Raw genomic sequence first — 24,296 nt, 5'->3', positions numbered from 1 at the left:
CAGTGCATGGACCGACCGCCAGACACCCTGTGTGTCGCTGTGTGACCAGAGGGAACAGGACAGAAAAAGAACAAACTTAAAGGTATTATGGAAATGAGTGTAGTGATGGTGCAACATTGTCTATCTTTATCTTTTTATGTATCATTTTCATTACTATTTTGTTTAAACAATGTTGTTTTTAATCGTGTATATGGATAGCGTGCCTGTTCTGGCTGGACAATGACATTTCTATTCTATTCTAAAAGCTAAATGTAAGGTTAGTATCTGCAAGTCAAGTTACTGGTCAAGAATGTTATTTGAATTTTAAAGTTTTAGAAGATTCCATCTATCCATTTAATCAGAAATATTTCAGAAGATATCAGAATTTTATAATGGGTGGTAAATTCCACCCTTTATCAGACCAAAAAGTACACTTAAATATCTCATGTTGCTCTGAATCCTCTCATACATGCAAAGATTAGAGAAAAATCTTACTAAAATAAACCTGTCAGCATGTATAAATATGTATTGTCTCCCTTCCAGGTAGAACAACTGCTGATATGAAACATGATATCTAATTGACTCCACTGCCAGAACCTTCTTTGTTTCCAAAGACACAGGAGGACAGAAATAGACACTTCTCTGTCCGCTGCCATAAATTGCTGCCACTGCCAGTCACTTGTCGTCCAGTCAGCCAGCCCCCCCGGCAGCTACAGTCACACGTCTCAGTCTGTTGCTTCTGATTTGTGCCTGTCGATACAGTTTTTGTGGTTAGTTTTATGTTTGTATGTATGTACTTGTTGATTTAGTCTGCATGTTTTCATTATGATGCTGGCATGTCACGTGTCATGTGTTTTTCTCTTTTGTTTCTCAAGTTTTCTCTCCCTTTTACAGAAAACTGGGATGTACCAAAACCACAAAAACGCCACCACCAACAACAATTGCAGTAAGAATCTTCTCTGTGATCTCAAGGTAAGATTAATCTTTGATGGCTTCAACCTGCTGTTGTCTGTAGAGTCTCTGACATCAGATGCATTTCTCTATTGATTGGACTTATTTGAAAGTTCATATACAAACGGTGTCGTCCAACTGAAGCATAACTAGGGGTCGTTTTGGCCAACCCCTGAATACGACCTGTAGGTACGTTTTTGACAGTTCCATAAGTATGTATTCTCCCATCTACTTTTCCTTTGTGTGTGTGTGTGTGCGTGTGTGTGTGTGTCCTACAGCAAAAACTTGTGCAGTCTATTAAAAGAATCAAGCATGAGGCAGATGAGTGCAGAGAAGCAGAGAGGACAACGTACGTAGAGTCATTGGAAGTTGAGGTATTGTTACAGCCTTACATAGAAACTCCTGTTGAACACAAAGGAAATATTCATCACACTCGTGCTGAAATCAAATTTGAAAGTTGTTTTAGTCTTAACTACAGCCGGGAATTACAATTACCCTCCACCTTTCCCTTTATCTTCTACAGACCAGGTTTGATGACCTAGAGCGAGAAATCCGAGCCGAGTTCGAGAACCTTCATCGCTTCCTGGAGGAGGAGGAGTGTAAGGACCTGGAGCGACTGAGGAGGGAGAGACAGAAGCAACTGAAGCAGCTGAAGGAGAGAGAGAAGAAGATAGCAGCGCAAGAGAAAGACCTGGAGCGAGCGATCACAGTGCTCAACAGAAAACTGGCTGAGGAGGAGACTCCTAAGTTGCTGAGAGTGAGGAAGAACTTTCTCTAACAAATACATCTGAATATGATTATTGTTTAATCATATTATTCATTTCGTTTAATAATAATTTAATTTGATGAGTTGGATGTAAATCTGGAGTCAGCTTGATGACAGAAGGAGCGTGAAAATAGCTTGAACACCATAAAACATTCAGCAACACATGACTCGCTTTTAGCCTTTCCCCAGGGCCTGGGACAAGCTTGTACTCAGTTTACTTGTGACTTGTTTAAATAATTCTGTCATTGTTGGACTATTTATGTGGAATCTGTAACGCTGTAAGAGAGAGAGGAGGCAGTAGAGGCAAAGGAAAAAGGAGAAGAGGATCTTAGGGAGTTTACATACTGACTTGATTTGTTTTTGTTAATTTGAGAACTTAAGGCTGCAGTGCATAACTTTGAAATAGAAACAAATGTCATTGTTAGATGAGTTTACACAATGCTGATTCATCCAATCATGACTACAGTATTTATGTGTGACTCTTAGTGACCCCTCTCAGTGGCAGTGGGTTTTGTTTTCATGTCACCTGTGACGGTTGTGTGACGCATTTTATGCTATGACTGATGGAGGCAAGGTGGAATCACAACAGCTACATATTGCTGGTAAAGCGAGGCAGCTGCATTCGATCTTATTTTAATAACACAGTTTTGGCTTTTCAAAGACATGATCATTCAATACTGGAAATGTTTGCTCAACCAATAGAACACTAAGCAAATCAAGTACTCCCTAAAACACCGCCTGACCAGCTGACTGCATGTCACAGCTGCTGCTGCTGCTGCTGCTGCTCCACTCAGCACCAAGCATTGTGGTAATGACTTAGATCTCCACAGGGGGGGCGATAGAAGTTCTGCGCAGGAGCTTTAACATCACTTTTCTGTATTGAAAACTGAAGCCAGTCCCTTTGCCTATACTTATAAACTCTTGTACTTATAAAATGAGCTGTATGACTGACACCCTTGTAGACAAGGAGAAGAAGAAGGAGTGGAGTCCACCTGCTGTGAGAAACCTAGAAAATAAATAAACAACAAACGGAATCTACAAGGATGACAAATCCAGAAGAATGCAGTAATGCGACGCTATGGATGCCAGCTGCCACCATGACACCGACCAACCCAAGCTGCCAAAGAGCAAAATGACACAGCAGATTTACCTCACAGGGTTTGCTGAGTAACACTGTTACCTGTTTTGCAGCCGCTCATTGGCTCTTATTTAATCACTAATAAAGACATTGATTGACTGAAGAGTTGACTTGCTTGCTTTTGCAAGTCATTAATCAATTTATCCATTTAAAAGTGAAAGGACAAACAGCAGCCGTTGTATTAGTCAGCAAAAAGGAATGATCAGCACAGAGCAGTACAGGAGGCAAGAGCTGACAACAGGAAACCAAAGATTTGAATCAATGGAAAGTGTTTTTTGGAGGTTTCACAGAGAGCAGGTTTAAAATGCTGTATGATGATTAATGATGATCAATTTAAACCATTTAAACTGCTTCTCTCATTACAGGAAATTCAAGACCTTATAAAAAGGCAGGTTGTTCTTTAAGTGTGATTTTTACCTAAATCATTTTTTTTTACTGACTGTGTCTCCTCACTCTTTAATCTAATGTGTGCATTTGATTGGTATTTCCTCTCTCTGCAGATTAACATTAATCCTCTAAGTGTTTCTGTGTGTGTGTGTGTGTGTGTGTGTGTGTGCCAGGACTATTATTCTACCGTCCATCATTCAGTCTTCTCCTTTTGTCTCATTTTATTGAAACAGGTCTCAGGTGAGCTTTGTTCCTCCTGCAGAGGTGGACACTGAGGTGCGCTCCGGCCACTTTGTGGGGCCCATTCAGTACAGGATATGGAAGCATATGAAAAGCTGCCTTTATCCAAGTACGTGTGTTTGTCGTGATGTTTGGCACAGCACATGCAGAACAACCACTGAACTCACCTAAGTCACTATCTGTTTACCTACAGATATTACTTCAATGACCTTTGACCCCGAGACAGCTCACCCTAAGCTCTCCCTGTCCGAGTCTTGCACCTCAGTCTGGTTTGAGGAGGATAGAGATACAAATGATTGCCAGGACAACCCACGGCGGTTTAACTACTACTTCTGTGTATTGGGTCGTCAGGGCTTCACCACGGGCCGACACTACTGGGAGGTGGAGGTGGGTGGTAAGACAGCATGGAGGCTGGGTGTAGCGCAAGACGATGTGCCAAGAGGAGAGATGGCTGCTACAGGAACCTCCAGTGGCCTCTGGACGCTGGCACTGAAGGAAGGATCCGTCCTGGCCTGCACTGACCCAAAACCCACCAAAGTCGTCGTGTCTGTCCACCTTAAACGCATCGGAGTTTTCTTAGACTGTGAAAAGGAGGAGGTGTCCTTCTATAATGCTGTTACCATGGCACCAATCTACACCTTCACCATGGAAACCATCATGGTTCCCCTGTTCCCCTTTTATAACCCATGTGACGCAGATGATGGAAACAACACAGCACCGATTGAGATTTTTAACCCGTCACTATAAGGAACTGTAGAAGAAAATGGGGGATGGTCCAAAGAAAGTCTTTATTTCTTAAAACTTAAACTTTCTTAAGTCAACTCATTAGATATTATTATTAGTAGCAGTAGTAGTAATAGTAGAAGGCAAAATCAGATTTTTTTGCATTTTTCCACTTTTCTTTGATCGATTGACAACATAAAATTATTAAGTATTCATTGATTACGGTGCTAAATATTATTCACTTGTAATACTAATGCTAATATAATGCTACTACTACTACTAAGAACTATATTTATATAGCACTTATCTAAACAAGGTTACGTTGATGCAATGATATAAAAAGTGCTGTAGGTCTCGTTCCTGTTAATGGAGAATGTTCACATTATATATTCTCAAGAAAACGTACAAACTGTGACTGTTACTGTATCCACAAACTGTATTTTATGTGCATCTTTGAATTAGTTCTTAAATATCTTTGAAATATGCTTGAATAAATGTGATTTAATTGGATTCTTCCACTCATGCAGTTGTATTTGCAAACGAGATTAAAAAAGCAAATCATGTTATCTGTATTTTGCAGCCGAAGCTGCGGAGCTGTGGAGCAGCTGTTAACAGCATTAATATGTGACCGTTGGCCTGATTATAAATATCTTAGTTGTGCCTGCTCAGCCATGACATGTCCTGCATGGTTATGGAAATAGTGGGACCCGGGGTGAGAAAGTGGCATGTGACACTCAGAACAAATGACGTGTGACATTGAGTGAGATAACAGACTGAGACGGAGAGTGGGGCAGACAGCTCTGAGACCAAACTGTCCTCCTGCAAGTCTGTTCGCCACCAAAGACAACAGCACAGCAAGTGTCATAATCATCTTCTTTTTTTGTTTATTCTTAGTATTTGTTTACACACGAAGTAAAGAAAAAAACCCAAAAACATTTCTTTAGAAAACATCTGTGTGAAGTGTTGTGCAAAAAGGGTAGAACACGAGGAACGTCACACTCCACCCAGGCCACAACAGCAGAAGTAAACAGAGAGGCAGTGCACATAGTGCAAGAGGTGCCAGTGTTATTAACAGTGGTGGTTTCTATAAGTGGGTTAACAGAGGTGTGTATGAAACCAGAATTCCTCTGGCACCTGTTTGCTATAATAACTCCAACACCGCCGGACGGAGCCTTCGCTAAGAGACTGGTGATATCGTTAGAGGCTCGTCTCACTAATGCACTAATGCCTCTCTCTCTCTCTGCTCCTCTCAGTGGCTTCGTTTTTACAATCACTGACATTATTCTGTAGGGGTGGGACATGAAAGTGCCGTTTCCTCTGTGGTTTTCTTCACAACATAACTCACACAAAGCTGTTTTTCTCACATACTGCAGCAGACTTGACCAGTTTCAACATCTTTATACAAAATGCCACATCTCTCCTACACGTTAGCGCGCCATAGGCCCAGGGAAGTGATATCACCATCACTACCTACACGAAAAAAAAAGGCGTCAGCTCATGACTGAATACAGGCTGACCGTCTGATACATGTTTTAGGCACTAAAACAAAGACGAGAGTCACTCAAACACCTCAAAGTTACAATAGAGAATATCTTTTTTGAACAGATTCACACGTGTGACTTGAGCACAGCACGTTGCAGCACAGTTTTAAGCAGATACATGGATACCTTACTCACAACAGACGGAGAAGCTCACAGCGACGACAGTAGATTGGTCTGTACAAACAGCAGCACACACGCCATCAGAAATCGTGTCGTACTGTACATACATGCTTCGAGGCATGTGAACACGCAAATCCCCAGTGCACAATAACGGCAATATTAAAACGTCACTCCTCTGGTCTCTCACACACACACACACACACACACACACACGGAAAAAAAAAGTTTAGGACAATAAAAGCCTGTTGTTGTTGTTGTTGTGGTTCATGCTGCAGTCAGTGGTTAAAGTGGTACAGGTTAAATGTTTTAATACAATATGTAAATACTGTGAGAGACAGTGTAAGATGTGAGTATCATCAGGCTGGAATGGAAATAATATTGAATTATTCATCTATTTTTTTTCACAATATTCAGTTTTTGAATTAGTTTGAGATGTTAGTAAATATTAGTGTAAATAGTATATAGTATGCATATATGTTTTATATTATGGATTTTGGGTTGGTGAGAAATTTAGAAGTCTTTTTTTGTATAATACATCAATCATTCTATACACTAAGAACATTCAGCCTTTGTGGGGTTAAAATAACATACACATGCAGTATTTACAAGTGTGTGCATGCCTGTGTGTGTGTGTGTGTGTGTGTGTGTAATTGAACTGTATGTCTGTAGAAATGTTTAATTATTGCAAAAATTGGTTTGTATTTCCTTCACAGAGCCAGGCTGAATAAGAGCGGTGTCTCTTATCAGTAGATGTTTCTGTTTCTGTATTTGTAACGTGACCTGAAAGTCTGATAAAGTCTGTAAATCCATCTAATTTGAGGCACCTTGTTTTTTTTTGTTTGCTTCACTTCCCATATCACATGCGTGTTGATATGCAGTAAGTATTGAATCTGACATCTAAACCTTCCTTGTGTTATGGCTTGTGTACAGTAAATGCTGAAATATCTCGCCTGATATTTAAGAGGCAACAGACAACAGTCGTGAAGAAGCAGCAAAGACGGAATTACTGCTGTACGTGTGTATTGGATGTGGAATATCATCAGTTATATCGTCATCATCGTTCCTTTGTGCTGTAATTTGAAAACCCTGTCCCAGTGGTCAAGAGAATAACAGTGAAAACAAGGCTTATTGAGGATGACTATAAATCAGGATGGTGTCGTTTTTTAGTTTTGTTTTTTATCACCATTACGCCATCATAACGACAGGTTTAATACAAAAAGTTGTCTCTTTCGGCTTTAAGTAACTTTACAAAATGTCTTTTCATCAGGAGCCCGTTGTACACGTCACCAATCATTTAGTTGAATTAACTCGCTTGTTTTACTGTGCTTTGTTTTAATTTAAAAAGAAAAATGATTCAATAAATCTTTGTTGTTTACAGTGCATCAAACCTGGAGAGTCTTTGTTTTTCATTGGACTGTGAAATAATGAGGTAGAGCCATGCAGTTTGTCTTGACAAAGCCGTATCTGCTGCACACCTCCGAAAAAACACAAACCAGTTTCTGCTACAAGTCTGTTGTGTTCACTGAACATCCACATGACCGACACACCATAATAAAGGCCTCACAGGAGTATTTTGGTGAGTATTTTAAAGATGCCAGCCATAAAGTATTAACATATTTCAGATTTGTACGACTCTGCAGAACGACTCCCAGACATTGTCAACGAAAGTAAAAGTTTCAGTGTCTGGTTCGAACTCAATAAGGAAGAAAGTGAGTCGAAATTTAAGCCGGGAAGAGAAAAAGGTCAAGGAAGGAATGACAGGATGATTTCACACAACAAAACATATTCTAGCCACTGAAATTTCCAAATAAACATACAGCAGGAAAATAAACGGCTGGACCTTTCTATTTTGTAGTATTATTGATCGGGACTTTGATCAGCCTGCAAACACCTTTTATCTAATTCATCATCTAATTTTCCATAAATACTGGGCTTGGTAAGAGTAGGAACTTTACTTTACATGCATCGTTTTTCTCTATGATGTTAATATAACAATCACTTTTCAGCTTCATATAAACTGCCGATAACAGAATGTGGTTTGTGTAATGAAAAGACGTCATCTTACTGTACATTTTAGTAGGATTTTAGTGACAACAGCTTAAAATTAGAAAGATTTGTTTGTTTTATCCACACGCTTGTAAACGTAAATAGGAAAAGATGGTTAGTTAAGGTCAAATAAGGAGCTCTAAGCACGTCCTTGCTTTAATAAAATCTTGTAAACCTTTGTTGGTGAATTAGTATGTTAGAAAAAAGACCTTATGTGTGTTTAGTTGTAAACTCAGCAAAGGTTTCAAATTTGAAGTCTGGCAGTTTTACTGTGAAGGTAACAAAAACAAGCTGCGTGTGTTGTGTGAAGTGTTGCTGAATAAGAAAAGTGTTAAATGTTAGCTATAGACAAGTAAGATCCCAGTGTTAAGGTAAAGTTGTTGTTCAGGCATTAGACATGTTAAACCAAAGTCTCAGTGGTTTCTCAGTGGTGTTATTTGGTAGGGGATGTTCGATTGTCTACAGTGGTGGTAAATGGAAAAGATCTGCAGGGCTTTTGTTGTGTATTTGCAGGGGTGCTTCTCAGGTGGCGCTTGACCCCTCAGCCACAGTGTCGTCCTTGCTGCCCTCTATTACGGCACCACCAGATTTCAGCTCCACTTCAGGGGTTTTAGGGACCTTTGGACCCAAGCCACCGATACTATCAGTGTGATCTGGGCTTGGTTTTGAATCTGGGCCCGGCTCAGGTGTACCGTTGGTGATGGGTTCTGGCGTGGTCGGTTTTGGGGTCTCAGGTGTGGGAGTTAGGGCTCTCTTACTTTCAGGTGTTGGGGCTTTAGGAGAAGCTGCTTTAGGCTCTGGGCTTGGACTGGATGCAGGCTTTGGATCAGCTGGACTCAGACCAGCCTTGGGCTCAGAGCTCAGGGCTGGGCTGAGCTTGACTTCTTGATCGGGGGCATTTGATTTGACCTCCGCTGGTTGATCAGGGGTTTTCTTGGTCTCAGGTGTTGGGCTGGCTTTGGTTTCAGGTCCCTGACTGGGCTCCACAGCTGGTGGAGCACTTGGCTTGGACTCAGCAGTAGACAGAAGATTTGGGTTGGTTTCAGAAGCAACAGAGATGCTGACAGGCTCAGAGTCAGGGATTTGATCAGGGACATCAGTGTCAGTGTCCAGTGGGAGGGCGGTGTTAAAGCCAACACCGGAGTCACTGGTGTCTAAGTTACCGAGTCCAACCTCTTTAGAGGAAACCTCCAGACCCTGAGTTCAGACACACAAGCACGGTTTGTTAGAAATGCACCTTTGAACATGAAGCCAGCCCACTGTGCTTTACACACAACATAAAACCTGATGGCAAGATACAGGAGACATACAAGACAATAAAAGGAACATAGAAATAAGACTTAAAGAGTCAAATAAACTGGAGGAAAGTAACAAGTTAAAACTGGATAAAACTGGGGGAAAAAGGTCATGGTGCAAGATATCACTGAACAGAACCTAATTTATTCACATAAAAGGCAGTGGCAACAGAAAAGATTTCAGCCCCCATTTAAAAGAACAGAGTTGGAACAGACCTCAGGTTTTCTGGGAATTTGCTCCATTTATGTGATGCATCAAAAACAGATGTGTTTAGTTTTGATCTTGGAGAAAGAAAGTGGATCTGTCCCAGAAGACCCGAGATGCTTGGAGGGTTCATAACATGGCAGCAGATCAGGGATTTATTTTGACACAAAAGCATTTAAGGCTTCATAAACCAACAGTAATATTATATCTTTTTGTCACACAGGGAGCCACTGCAAAGATCTGAGACCTGGACTGATGTGATCCTCTCTCTTGATCTTATTGAGGACTCTAGCAGCAGCATTGTGAACAAGCTGCAGCCGTCTGAACGCAGAGAAATTGAAATATTATTAAAAGTCTCTCAAAGATGCTGTTTTGGGAAAATATATATCTCATAATCTTACTTTAATATCCACCTCAGTGCTCTGAGACTTCTCTGTATTGTCAGCCTGGGAATGTTTGGATTCCTCGCTGAGTTTGGTAATGTTCTTCACCACCTGTGAAGATGCACACAGAAACCCAAAACAGTCACATCATTTTAATTAGGTGGGTTTCCTTAAACTACTACGCCTGTTTTCATGCACACTATCAAAATTGTGCATAAGAAAACCTGAACGAATGGACATTTCAAAAATATCTTGAAATAGTGCATAAATGTTTTTATGCTTGACGGAGGTGGAAAAGTTGATGTATTGATAAAAAGTTAATGCTAATATAAGTCAAATAAAAAGCAAATTTTGTGAATAAAAGATGGGAAATCATGTGATTCTACAGCATCCACATTACACTGCACTGGTAAATTATTTTGGTCTGTATTTATAAAGCGCTTTTCTGGTCCCGATGACCACTCACAGCTGCTTCACACTATAATTTTGTCAGTCACCCATTCACGCCCATCCACTCACATGTTCACACATCACACATCTTTCATACCCATGTACACGCTGTCGGCATCAGGAGCAACGTGGGCTTAAAAAGTGTCTTGCCAAGGGACACAAGGGCATGAACCCACAACCTTCCATCTGAAAGACAACTCGCTCCTCCACAGAGCCACCGTCACCCGACGTAGAAATGGTGGATGAGAGGATGAATGTGTGGACTGATGAGGAAAACACAACATTCAACACACAAACAGCTTCCTCCATTAGTCACTGGACTTTTTTTATCATCATCGTCATCATCATCATCATCATCATCATCATCAGGGGTGTCAAACATAGAGCCCGCGGCCCAGAACCGGCTCACCAAAAGGTTAAATCCGGCTCGCAAAATGAGATTGCAATATTTGTGTAAAGTACTGTTGTAAGAATGCTGCGGCCCCTTTAAGAGCAAGTATGTGTGAAGAGAGAGAAGCTGGCGTACAAGCAGAGTTAGCATTAGTCACTATGAAGTGGGGTAAATATTATGTGTTGTGTTCCGAGTCTGTTGAGAGAAATTAACACTCAGACTCTTGCAGATCACCCGAGTTTCCACCTGCTTATCCCCTGTCTATCTGTAGAAGCAAGGGTGTTAACCTGTAGCTGTGCTTCCCTGACCACTGTCCAGGAGCAGAGCAGGAAAGTTAACACAACACTGAAGATAATCAAGAACAATTATGTAGTTATACATACAGTAATTCCTAATTTGTCCACTGGGGTTGTATTTTCATTAGCTAACACTTCAGTTTCAGGAATACTACAGAGATAGTATGTAGTCAAATAATCTTGGCATGTTCTAATCATATGTGAAATACTAGAATTTATACTTCCAGATACCTGTGACTAAATGTTTTGATCTGTAAGTTGCAATACACATGTGTAAATGCTAAACTTAAGCATCACATGTTCAGGTTTATGTCATAATGTTTTGTGAAAATATTCATTAAATGCAGAACAAAGGGAAAACATTGGAGTTCTTGTTGCTTATACGTTATTATATCATTATTTAACACTTCCGGCCCACTTGAGATCAGACTGCTCTGCATGTGGCCTCTGACTGCCAATGAGTTTGACACCCCTGATCATAACCATTCACTCTTAACATTTGCTGAACAGCAGACGAACATAATCACTCAATAGTTTCAGGTCTTTTCAAAAGCACATATTTTACAAGAATTTTGTAAAATATGTTCCTATTTAGAGAAAATACAGCACATATGAGTGGACACCAGTGTGATTGACAGCTGATATTGTCATAAAGATGACTGTAGCACTGGCCAAATCACCATTCTGGAGGCTTACAAGTGGGAGATCAGATTCTTATGGGTGACGTCACGACCGGTTGCCACTTGTCTGTACACAGTATTTGTCCTTCTCACCTGTCTGAACGCTTCTCCTTCATCTTCTTTGCCAGCATTTTGGGCAATCTTTTCCAGGGCGGCAGCCCTCTTTGACCTCTTCTTCACTTTGATCAGACATGACAGCAGACAAACCAACAGAAGGAAAACCAGTAGGCCCAGCAGGGCAATGATGGCCACATACAGTGGCTTCAGTTGGTAGGCTGCATGGAGGCATTGTGGGAAATGGGAAGAGAAGGACAGGAGTGGGAGTAAATAATTCAACTGACGTGATGAAATTCCACTAGAAACACAGTTGACAAAGAAAGGCATCATTCTCTCCTTTTTAGACACAAAGCAATTATGTTGGCTCCACTATGTTTAGAAACCGCCCCCACCCTTTAGCATCTATCCAAGAAATGTGTTGTTTTATTTCACCATTCCTCCCTTCCTTACGTTGTAATTCCAGGTTGATGCTGGACACAGTGAATCCCAGTATGTCAACAATTTTGAAGAGGCCTGCATCTGAATCCTTGACCTGATCGAGAAAAACCAGTGAATCCTCCATGGTGAGACGCTCCTCGAGGCCCAGCTCCTCTTGAGCCTAGACAACAGTTATAGATACAAAAATATCTCAACATCAACATGGAAAAACTTTATGAAGAAAAAAAACCCATCAATGACTGAACATAAACCTCACTCATAACCATTGACTAAAGTCTTTGACCCTAATGTAACATGACTCACACTACAATACAAAAGTGGGTCATAGTGAGTGGAAAGCTGCTAATGGACATTAGCAGCTTTCATCGGCCACAAAACAGGTCAGTCCTTCAGGAACTGTACTTAAGAAAGCTGTAATTATTTAACAGGTTACAGTTTTAAATGTTTTATGTTTACTGGTAAGAGGCACCAATGTGTTTTTTGATTTTTTATGAGAAATGCAGCCATGTACATTAAACATCTGTGCAGAGATATATACAAAATACAGATTTAGTGATTTAAAAAATCATATATTATAAAATAAAGAATCATATGCTATAATCTAAAGAATCATAGACTATAATCTAAAGAATCATATACTATAATCTAAAGAATCATCTACTATAATCCAAAGAATCATATGCTATAATCTAAAGAATCATAGACTATAATCTAAAGAATCATAGACTATAATCTAAAGAATCATATGCTATAATCCAAAGAATCATATGGTATAATCTAAAGAATCATAGACTATAATCTAAAGAATCATATACTATAAAATAAAGAGTCATAACATCAGTAGGAATAAAGAGAAACAAGAGGCTTCTGTTACACTTGTGAATTCTCCTTTGTTGAGCAGAAGTCGGGGTGTGGGGTCGTAATCAGGGCTGTAGTAAAGACGGACCAAGGAGCTGTTGAGGATCAGCTTGATCGTCAGCCTTTCACCATATGGCAGGATCTCAAAGAGTTGGTGCTCTGAGACACAGAGGGACAGCAGGGAAGGACATACAGAGAGTAAATACATCACAGCTCTGCTTGAAGGCCATAGATCACTGAAAGTGCATTAGTCTACAAGAGCCCATTAACATTTGGGTCTTTAAAAAGCCATTATTGCAGACAAGAAGCGGATGACAAACAGAGGGAAAACAACAACATCCTGACAGAAGGTGCTGGCAATTGAAAACGAGTAAGAAGAAAACGTCCGTCTGTCCTCTCACCCTTGACGTTGAGACACACTTTCCTCTGTATCACACCTTCGTCATCCCTGACAGTGTAGCTGCCCTCATCTGCACCAGTGACGGCACTAAGCCTGATGTGACGCTCGTTGACGCTGATACGACCCTGGTAGCCGTCCCTGGACATCCCCGTGCTGGTCAGCAGCACCAGAGCTGGTCTGTGGGGAAGACAGGCTCTCTCAGTGTTTCACATCATTGTGGGGAAATGTCATAAATGAGTATTATGGCAGAGTGTACCTCGACGTCTGGTTGGCCTCCACAGCACTGGGCCTGTACTCCAGGGTGATGGGAGGAGTCACTCCCAACAGTGGGATATGGAAGTTGTTTCCATATCTAATGATCTGCTCATTGGAGCAATCTGGAAGATAAAAGGAGAGCTGTAAACACAAGGTTACTTACAGTTACATTGTAGACATTTAAAAGGAAAATAAAGGATCTTTACTATCATTATACAACCAAAATCACGAGGTCCGATGGTTGATCAGACCACAACGGCCCAACCTGAACAAATGTGTCAAACGTTTCAAATGTTTTGAAAGGTCCAGTGTGTAAGAATGACTGACTTCAAAAGTGAGACTGCAGATTATAACCAACACTCCATCATTCAGCCCATTCTTTCCAAGCACCATGGAACTACGGTGGCCTTCGCAAACCACAAATATGGAAACCATGTTTCTAAACCACTCTTGGCGGTTTCATCCATCTCCTATATTGGTGAAGCAGTTCTTCTTTGTTTGTGTAGTGAGTTTATGTTTCATAGCAGTAGAAAGTACATATCAAAGTTTTTTATGTGCCGTATGAAATGGGAAACCCCTTCAAGAATATGATATGTCATAACGCAAAGTCGTTTTACTGAAGATTGAACATGCCATCTTTGAAAGCTGTTATTATACTGCTGTTGTGGGCATTAGACATTATTAAACGCTTGTCTGCAGCAAAGTGGAGTCAGACAATCTCTTTAATAATAGTAGACACATTTACGTAAGTAAAAGAGACTGTAAAAAGGTTTAATTATGGTTAGCTTAGCTACACAACATGCTAACCAATGTGAGTTAATATAAATCTTCTTGGATTTGCGTAATCTTGGGAAAAATCTCCATATCTTTTGATTTATTTTATTTTATCTTTATTTTACCAGGAAGTCCCCTTGAGATTAAATCTCTTTTTTGAGGGAGCAAAACGCATTTATTAATAATAATAAACATACATACACTTAAGACGTCATAAAATCATTTAAAGTCCAGTTTAAGAATATTATTGCACTCTGCTGTACAACAGTCTGTCAGTAGAATTTTGAATTTGCAAAGGGAAATAAAATGTCAGAAGGTGTAGTGAATTTTGCAGATTGTTCCTTGACAAAATTGCAGCATAGGAAAAAGCTTTTACCAAGTTCTCAGTGAATTTTGGGATCTCTGAAGAGGAGCTGGTGTGATGAGCAGGAGTGGCTGCCCTGGCTGAGGACGTGAGGCAACACAGATACTGGGGTAGTTTCACCAACATGGCCTTATAATAAATAAATCCTGCCTCCTTCACCTTAGTGAAGGCCACAAGAGCAGAGCATTAAAGTTAAAGTTAAGCACAGCGGTGGGTTCTGAAGGCAGAGTTTGTATTTAAAGTGCGTCTCTGAAAAATCTGTTTGTAGGGCTTGTTAGGGCTTACACTTCAGCCTCGTCCTCAACCAGAATCAACACACAAGCCTTCATGTGATCACACAAAATGGAGGAGAAGGGCTAAGTGGTAGCGCAAGGGCTGAAATGGAATTCATAGCTTTCAGTCATAGCACTCTAAAAACCAAAACAATACAGCGGCCCACATTGGGAACACTGCTGAACCAGAGTCTGCACTTAATTTAAATGTTGCTTCCCTTCAAAATAACAAACATTTATGTCACTTGACAGCAGCAGAGGAATAGATGTTTCACTAAAAACTTCAAGTTTGCGATCCTTTTACTGCTCCCACATTTCAAGCACAAAAAGCAGCGAACTTTGATCATGTCTACTTTTATCTTCTCTGCATATTATCTGCATGTATCACAGGATGCCAGCAAAGCATCTGAAAACAGCCTGTGACTGTGGGGTGCCTGTCTTGCATAACAAAGGCAGACTGGAGGGCAAACGTGGAATCTGTAAAAGACAGTACATGCACAAAATGTCACTCATTTAGGAACGAGCTTTGATGCGCTTCAGGCGAAGAAAGAAAACAAGATGAGGGCAGAGGGAACGTGGTGGCAGAAGAAAGTAATGTGGAACAAAATGCTGAGAAACAAACGAGCAATGATCCAAAAATATCAGGCCGGCCGGAATGAAAGGGTAGAAATAAACCAAACGGGGGGGAAGACAGTAAAGACTAGATGAAGACAGGAAAACAACAGGGAGAGAAGGAGAAAGGAGCGGGTTGGCAGTTAAAGAGCTGCATAATTACTGCCTGGCAGCTCTGCCATGCCCTCACACTCTGAGCACACACACACACACACACACACACACACGTTCATACACTGCACTTCTTCCATATGGCACATTTTCACCTACTGCAACACTGAAGTCAACATGTGTGTAAGCATGTGTGTGTGTGTATGTGTGTGTGTGTGTGTGTGTGTGTTTAATCTCTTCAGAGTGAATCATCAGAGAGCACGGAGACATCACAGCAGTGAGTTGTAGCACTCAGACAAACAGGACTATGTGTCGGATAACATGAGGCATGAGTCAGGCAGAGGAAATGACACTACACTGATTCTGACTCCAGATCAGATACAAGAAGCTTATTCTTTTCCATCGTGTGGATGTAATGTTAATGGCATCCTGTGGCAAAGGATAAAGTGAAAATGTTCCATTCCTAACAGCAAAATGTCTACCATTGGAAGTATGTTTCTGTACTTTACTTTTGTGTTTCAGCCTGAAGCTCAGACAAAACAAGGACAGTTTGAAAGAAAAAAAAACAAAACATATAAATAACCATATATTATATGGTTTGCCCGGCAGTGAAAATGCATTGTGGTTATATAAATGGATAAAAACACTAGATTTATTGTTTATGATGTGTTAAAACGTGTAAAATGTCCATTTAAAACCACAAATAAACTGCTGCTAAAATGAATTTAAATTGCAGGAATTTGGAGTTTTCAGTAGATTCTTAACCTTGTGTGAGAATGCGATGCAGCAGACGTGTCAACCCGTACCTCGGACTATAAGTGTGATGCTCCTGATCTCCTCAGGCTTCTCCGGATTCTTCACCGTGTACACGCCCTCATCTTCCTCACCCACAGCCTCTATGATGAGGTGACTGTGGTGGTGATTGAGTTTGGTCCGACTGTGGTCCACAGCACCGTCCCGCATCAGGACCATTTCAGCCGCCCGTGGAGCGGACCTGTTCTTAAACATGACCTCGGCCCTGAGTGAAGGTAGCATGATGTGAAAGTCCTCACCGTGGAACAAGGTCCGGAAATCCTCATCAACTGGAGGACACGGTGGACACAGAAAGGTGGACACAGAAGGAGGACAAAAGCATGAGACATTAGACTAGAAAGAGAACTTACAATTTAGCATTTATGAGTGAAGGCACACACTTCTTACCTGTCACAGGGGCAGACAGAACTGTGAACAAAGATAAAAGAACATGAATCAATAATACTTGGTCTTGTCACTTAAACTGAAATTCAAATTTCTTCTCTTACTAAATTAAATGTGTTGATATTTCTTCTGACAGTGGATAAGAAACAAAACGGTCCAGAGACAAATAGAGTCAGTGTTCCAGCACCATTACAGGTGTAGTGCGTGAGAATTATTGACATCTCATGGTGAGACTGCAGATTGCACTCTTGGTTAATGCATTGGTGTTGTTTTCTTCCTCATTGTGTAAATGAGCTTCCAATTAAAGTGAAACACAAGTGTGTTAGAGTTGATATGAAAACATGGACGCACAAGATGTCAGCCTTAGTAAAGCAAGACCCTTGATTTGTACTTATAAAAGGCTTATTTTAAGGCTCAAAAAACCACAATATACTTATGTATAGTATAATATATTTATATTATCTTATCATTTATATTATCGTTATTAAAGATGAGGCAGAGTGTGTTTCTGTCAGAGAGTTCCTCCTTGTGTGTGAACTGTTGTGTTTCTCTTCTCTATAATATTGTAAAGGCCTCACTATGCACAGTGCCATTAGATAATGTATGTTGTGATTTGCTGCTATAGAAATAAAATTGAATTTCTGCCCACAAACTCTCACTAAATGTTACACACTGGACCCTTAAACCCTGTAACAGCTAATAAAAAAAGTGATTTGAATGAATAAATAATACAGTTGTAACATGACCAGATGAGTATTACCAAAAGAGACACAAGATGCAATTTCAATCATTCCAGATCATTACGAGATGATTTTTCTCTACATACCTGCAGTGACCAGGAGGCTGAGTGTGATCACACTGACGGTCACCATCCTGGCGGATTCTTTTGAGTCTAAAAAGAAAAAAAAAACATGTTCATACACATTGATTCATATATCAACAGTATCTAGAAAATTGCGAAAAGATGGATTTTAGTTTGAGTAATGGCTGAAAAGCAATCATTAAGATTATTCCCCCCAAAGCTACATAGACTGTTCCAGATGTCAAAGCAGATTAAATAAAATGTGAGAGAGATGCATGTGCACATAGATCTTATCAGAGGTAAAATTAGAAAGTTAGAAATATTATTTACTCTGTTCACAATGATTCAACAATTACACATATATACGTATACAACATCATTTCCACTTTGCTTCTTTAAGATAACATCTGACACGATCCATATATACACACACATTACATACTGTATATATACACACACGTATATATATACAGTATATAATGACTTCCATTGGCCAGAGAAAACACTGTGTCTTCAGGAAACAGGAAACGTCCAGAATGAGAAAAGGAACTGGACAAATAAGCATAATTTCCACAAGAACAAGTGAGGTTTTCTGAGAAGGATCTTGATTAATTGCAGCTCTGGGGAAATATTGATGATGTGAACAGCTTTCTTCTGTGCTGAGACATCAGAGGAGGGCGAAGCAAAGGCAACAACTTTCCTGTGGAGGGGAGGAACACCTGCAGTGCTCATCGTCAGGTGGAGTCAAGGTTATACAGCACATGTATGCCAGAGAAGGATCTAAAATGAAAGTGTGCGTGTCAAGTTTGTGAGAGTTAAAAAGTGTTCTCTGATTTTGCCTGTGTGGATTTCACATATCAAGTATATCACATCTTTATAGACAAAACCACGAGTGGTGTTATTATAGCTTAAATGCAATACATGTCACTTTTGTCACTAAGGTCTGAGTCTCAAAGCAATAACAAAAAAACTACATTAATGACGATGGACGGTGAGATGGGAAAGCTTCAGTTCACTTGCTGATTAAGTGACTGATCCTCAGTCTTTTTCCCTAAAGTCACTTTGTATTCAAGCTTTTTTCATGTTGTATACGTCACACAATGATCAGCATTTTCTAAAAAGTGACAACAACCGGCCAACGAAAGCAAGATTCACCTCACTACAGCTGTACAATCTCATCTTTGCTGAACAGCAGTCAGTGGGCGTGTTCCCACCGGCTCGAGTCGCCTCACCTCGGCACAGCACGGTTAAGTTGCGTTTCCACTAGCATAGAAGTTCCGAGTGAGCTGAACAGGTTCTATGCATGACGTGGTCACTGATTGGGACAGGAAGAGACGTCCGACACAAAAACAACATGCATCTTTCTCCAAAAATGACCAGGGAAATGTCTAAAATCTCAATATTTAACAGAGCAGTCTGGTGTAATAAGCGACAGCACTGCTGATCACGAGCGGCATCACAAACCCTGCCTCTGTATTTCAGTCCAGTGACTGTGTCAGACAGAGTCTATGAACAAATAGTTTTAATTAACTGATTCTAATGATTCAATTACACTGAAAACAACTGCTTTACAAGTCATTAGTCACTTGTTTGTGTCACTGCAGTTTTATGCAGCTGTGCAGTGATGACTCCACCCACGTTGAGTAGGTATTATTTTTGTAGTGGAAAAACAACCTAAACCGTGCCGTGCCATGGCGAGGCGAGGCGAGGCGAGGCGAGACGAGCTGGGACCATAGTGGAAAAGGGCCAAATGGCTTTTTCTTTCTAACACAATACATACTGTACCCTTTTCAATAGACAAGCACTTTTGTCCCCATTTCCAATCGGGGGTTTTTTCCAACAAGGCTTTTATTGTGAAATATTTGAAAGAGCAGCAGATGTGTGGCTTCATACTGAAGAGTCCCCACATTTTATTGAGTACAGATGAGCATTTAAATGTTTATTTTCACTGGCAAAGTCGAAGGAAAACACAGCAGCGGCTCCAAAAGCACAGGACGTCATTTATAGGTGAACGAAATTAATGAAACAGTCGGTCTATGTCGGCTGAGATTGGCACAGCACCCCCCTCAACCCTCAAGTAGAGGATAAAGCAGAAGAAAATGGATGGATGGATGTATTTAAAGAGAGTTGGAATCATTTTGGAGCATGCAAATACTATTAATCTTGTCATTTTAGAATAGTGTAATGCAGAAATGTTGCCAATATGAGCTCAATTTACAATCAGACCAGAGTTATGGATCAATCTTAGTGTTTAAAATGTCCCATCTTTGTAAGGTCCTTCCTCTTTAACTGTGTGTGTTTGTTTTCCAGGGCCACCAGCATCTGAATGAGGATTGAGGATATAGGATTGTCTATTGATTATATGTCAGAGTTTAAAAACCCAAATAATTCATGTCTCACGACCCAACATAAACAGTGGTGATGTGAGTAAAGACCTGGCTGAGCTTCATCCAGTAAATGTCCTGCAGCGAGCACATCTTTAACTGCAGATCCTGTGAAGGGCTTTGTTTTTTTCAGAGGGATCGTGATTAATTTGAACTCTGAGGGGACGATGTTCTCATGATCTGAATGGTTTCTGCAACGCTGAGGTTACACATCTAGAGTTTGTGCAAAAGAGACTTGCTGCAGTTTTCATTTACAGAGCCAAGGAGGGGTACGGGGGAGGGAACACCTGCAGTGTTCGCAGTCACACTTTGCAGCAAGCTCATAAAGACACAGTGAAGATTAAAGAGTCTTATTGTAACACAGCAGTTAGTTCACGTTCCTGCTGGAGCTGATGCAGCATTGAGGCATCTCCTCCTCACTGTGTCTGCAAGTCTGTGTTATATATACACGCACACACACACACACACACACGACAGCACAGAGCAGCTCATTCTTTCCAATTGTCGAGAGAACAAACATTTCACATCATAGTTATTATCATCCGTCTGCCACATCTGGGCAGGAAGGCCTAAAAGCCCGCTGATTTTATTTGATCTGAAACTAAATATGGAACCAAACTGCATCACACAGAGCAGCATCTCTTGGCAAACACGCTTTCCCTGACCTTTGCAGCAGTCATCTGTATAACTCGCATTACACAGTAATTTTATTACTGTACTTTGTTTCGGGAATTCTGTTAAAGGCCACTGCATCCACACACACACACACAAAAGAGTGATGACCCATGTAAGTGTCATTTAATTATCAGCAATCCAAAATGTAGGACTGGTTGGCTCTGGTGAAAGAGAAACATGAACTGGGTCCATCTGTTTGTCCCAGCACGTGACCTCACTGTACAGTCACCACAGACAACCTGCTGTGTCTGTGCAGGACGTGACAACAAAAGTCCTCCCTTCTCTTGTACTATTTCGTGTGTAATTGAGGCCAAAGCGAAACACTTTAAGAACAGCTCCACTGAGCACGAACAAGCAAACGCATGCAAAAAGCTATATTCTAAGCATATTCAGACACTTTGAGTCTTTGGGCTGTGAACAATGTGCCCAGACATAAACGCCATCTGTTATCCTTCTCCCTTCACTCAGCTTCTCTCTCAGTCCTCACATGACTCTGCACTCTGTCACTGGTGCCTTTCATTTACTCCTGATTTCTCACTTCTGTCACAGTTTTCACATCAAGTGTTACTTTCTGCCACAATCACAACCCACTTCAAGTCACTCCGTCTTCCTCTGCTGCCTTTACTTAAAACACATACACAAGCTGGTTTTTGTGTGGACATAATGCATTCCCCTAACCCTAACCTTGACCATCGCAGCTAAATGCATAACTCTAGAACCAGTACTTTATCCTCGAAAAGCCCATTAAAGTTGTATGGACCTCACAAGGTCAACATGTCCTCACAAACATAGGTTTGTCTGTGTCTACACAGATTATTTAAGAAGCACAAACACACACACACACACACACACCCCTCCTCTCAACCCTGAACCTGCTCCATATCTCGGGGCATCTCTCTCATTTCCCCCTTTTCTTAGCACTTCTCTTTGGATTGACTCCGTCTCTCTCTTTCTCTTTTTTTATCATCATGTCTCTTTCATCCTCTCCTCCTCCTTGTCTTATATAATCCAAGCCTGTGCATCCCACTCTGAAATCAAAGCCCGTGCCTGTGTCAGTTCAAACTCCAAACTCCGTGCTCATTGGAGGGACAGACAGGTCTTTGTCGAGTGGATTTAAAGAGGCGGAAATGCCTTCAATGACTGCAGATGTGGTGACCTGACAAAGCTACCTCTGTGTCTCTACCATCATCATTTATTTCTCTTTCATCTTCACTTTGCCCCCCTTTTTGCACATGCAGTGAAGAGAAATAACATGACACGAGGATAAAGCCAACACTTGATGTTGAGGAGGCTTATAAAAGTCAGCTCAAACACACATTTATACACACACACACACACACACACACACACACACTGTACCCTTTGCTCACAGCAGTTGACATCTATAAATCATGAGGCTTAAAATAGGGAAAAGGGGAATCTCTGCACTGTGAAAGCAGCTGGATGTTTACTTCACCATTTTTTTTCCCTTTGGTAATATTTTGGTGCATTTAAAATTCAAAAACTTCCCATTTTCCTCTCTGATGATCCCAGTATGAGTCTCTGCAACATCACATGCTGCACAAGACTCAAACAACCAGAATATACAGTATATGAAATGATCAGTCAGATATATCCTGCAGCAGCAGGTTTTCCTCAGTTCCCTCAACACAGACTGCAAGTGTACAATGTGAAGCATGAGCACAGCAACAGAACAGTTAAATAGGTGCAGTATTGTACTGAACTAAAATGAACAAGATCTCATTTCAGAACACATGGATATAGGATCTATTAAATACTCTATGTAGACAGTGATTAAAAATGGACATGAAAGTGAAAAGGTAGATATAAAAATGACCTGAATTAACTGAAAACATTAAAACAATAAAACAGAGAACTGGTTTTAATGTATCGTCTGATGGGTGTATTGCTTGCTACCTGTCAGATTCATTCAAATGGGTGCACATGAGGAAAAAAAGAGGAGAAAATCATGATAAAGACTAAAAACATGGATTAGGTTGATAATGTAAAGACAGACGGTGGATCAGCTGATTGATTTTTACTGTTTCGGGCAGGACACTGCAGACAGAGGTGACACAGGCAGAAAGCCTTAAGGCTGAACAACACTCTCAGATAATGGATGCTATTAAGGCTTTTAAGTGAAGACAACATACAGATACAGCATAAAGCCTATCAGGCAATGTCAATTTTCTTATAGCCTATATATGGAAAATGAGATCAGATAAATGCAGTATATTGTCTCTCATATGTAAGGAAAAAGCATAAATTCAACATTTCGTTCATGCACATGACTCGCATGCTGTAAAACATAAGTATGACATGTTATTTCTTACCTCTATGAGTCCCTCTATGAGGCTGGAAAATAATCAAATGCGCCTAAAATATCAAATGAAGGTGATTCATCTCCACCAGCAAAAGCGTTATAACCTCACGTTCTATCCTCCGTGACAGTGGAATGACGTGTAGCAGGTGATGAATAAATAAAAGCTCACAGCTTTAATGAAGTGCCATCATCAGTCACCGCCGGGCCGGGACAGCAGAGAAGCGCATCCACCAAAAAACTGCAGAATTTAACCCGTCACGCACTGCTCTGCGTTTAACACGCGCACATGATGCAGCACATACATGTAAGTGAGGTAAACACACACACACACACACACACACGGCTCAGCAGGTCACCTACCTCTCAGATGCAGACGCTGCAGCTGCGGAGATTCCTTCACAGGTGAAAATGTGCGTGGATGTTGCGTGTTTTCTGCCTCGCCGTCTCCCTCCTCTCCAACCTCTCCCCCCTGAAGAGCTGCACTTCACGACTCGGGCTCAACATTTGGAGGATGATCAAAATATGTCGGGCTGTGCTGCTCGCGCTCGGAGACACTCGACTAATGTCGGGAAACACCGGCCAACCCCCCGAAAGTCAAGTCAGGCAGTGAGTGATCAGTGAGTGAGTGAGTGAGTGGGTCCACGGAGGAGAAGAGGGATGCTGCTGCTGCTGCTGCAACACGTACACGTACACACACACACACAGATAGAGAGCATCCACTCATGCATCAAAGCTCAGACAGTAAAATCATGGTGTGTTCACATCAGATGTTTCTATACACATGGACTGTATTTCCCTTAACTAAATCTGTATTATTGGTAGTTTAGCTTGAGGTGAAAATATTGGGTTTTGTCAATAAGGTGAGAAATAAAAAGGAAAAAACTCCAAATAGTCAACTCAATTTTTAGTTTCTTTTTTTTAACAATATTTTTAGTAACAACTAAAAAAATACACCCTCCCACCCCAAAAACATAATTTGATAATATAAACAAGGACAGCCAGAAAGTCCAATTTCAGCCATGTTTCATACAAGACATCACAGGTTACACAGATATTAAGTCATAAAGATAATCAAGAAGCATGATGACATAAATGCCATGTTCCACATACTGTAGTTTAAATAGGATTACTAGACTTTATACAATTAATCTGTGTTTGAATGAAACACACATGGGGTACTAGA

The 24,296-nt window shown here is 40.7% G+C and overlaps 2 protein-coding genes across 6 annotated transcripts; one reads left to right on the top strand and one right to left on the bottom strand.

Annotated features, from left to right (window-relative positions):
• Positions 1 to 4,694, top strand: si:ch73-54f23.4 (zinc-binding protein A33). Of its 3 annotated transcripts, none has more exons than XM_058647960.1 (8): positions 1 to 82; positions 594 to 768; positions 874 to 951; positions 1,209 to 1,304; positions 1,454 to 1,687; positions 3,200 to 3,222; positions 3,455 to 3,570; positions 3,655 to 4,694. In XM_058647960.1, exons 3-8 carry the CDS (start codon positions 883 to 885, stop codon positions 4,206 to 4,208), a joined length of 1,092 nt encoding a protein of 363 aa, XP_058503943.1. In that variant the 5' UTR covers positions 1 to 82; positions 594 to 768; positions 874 to 882; the 3' UTR covers positions 4,209 to 4,694. The 3 variants fall into 3 exon arrangements, with proteins under 3 accessions (XP_058503943.1, XP_058503941.1, XP_058503942.1); XM_058647958.1 differs by having other exon boundaries at positions 2 to 82; positions 594 to 749; XM_058647959.1 differs by lacking the exon at positions 1 to 82 and having other exon boundaries at positions 395 to 749.
• A 349-nt stretch (positions 4,695 to 5,043) lies between these two features.
• Positions 5,044 to 23,756, bottom strand: si:dkeyp-77h1.4 (uncharacterized). Of its 3 annotated transcripts, none has more exons than XM_058648166.1 (11): positions 23,474 to 23,756; positions 17,756 to 17,821; positions 16,933 to 16,953; positions 16,539 to 16,814; positions 13,601 to 13,721; positions 13,346 to 13,521; positions 12,961 to 13,103; positions 12,099 to 12,246; positions 11,685 to 11,866; positions 9,793 to 9,885; positions 5,044 to 9,088 (listed from the first exon to the last, which is right to left on the bottom strand). In XM_058648166.1, the coding sequence occupies exons 2-11, from the start codon at positions 17,799 to 17,801 to the stop codon at positions 8,414 to 8,416; spliced, it is 1,881 nt and encodes a 626-aa protein (XP_058504149.1). In that variant the 5' UTR covers positions 17,802 to 17,821; positions 23,474 to 23,756; the 3' UTR covers positions 5,044 to 8,413. The 3 variants fall into 3 exon arrangements, with proteins under 3 accessions (XP_058504149.1, XP_058504150.1, XP_058504151.1); XM_058648167.1 differs by lacking the exon at positions 23,474 to 23,756 and adding an exon at positions 23,124 to 23,356; XM_058648168.1 differs by lacking the exon at positions 9,793 to 9,885.
• Between the last annotated feature and the right edge of the window lie 540 nt (positions 23,757 to 24,296).

This window comes from Solea solea, chromosome 13 (assembly GCF_958295425.1).
Source record: "Solea solea chromosome 13, fSolSol10.1, whole genome shotgun sequence".
NCBI lineage: Eukaryota > Metazoa > Chordata > Actinopteri > Pleuronectiformes > Soleidae > Solea > Solea solea.
The sequence above is the reverse complement of the archived record's forward strand: the minus strand, read 5'-3'. Positions and strand labels throughout refer to the sequence as shown.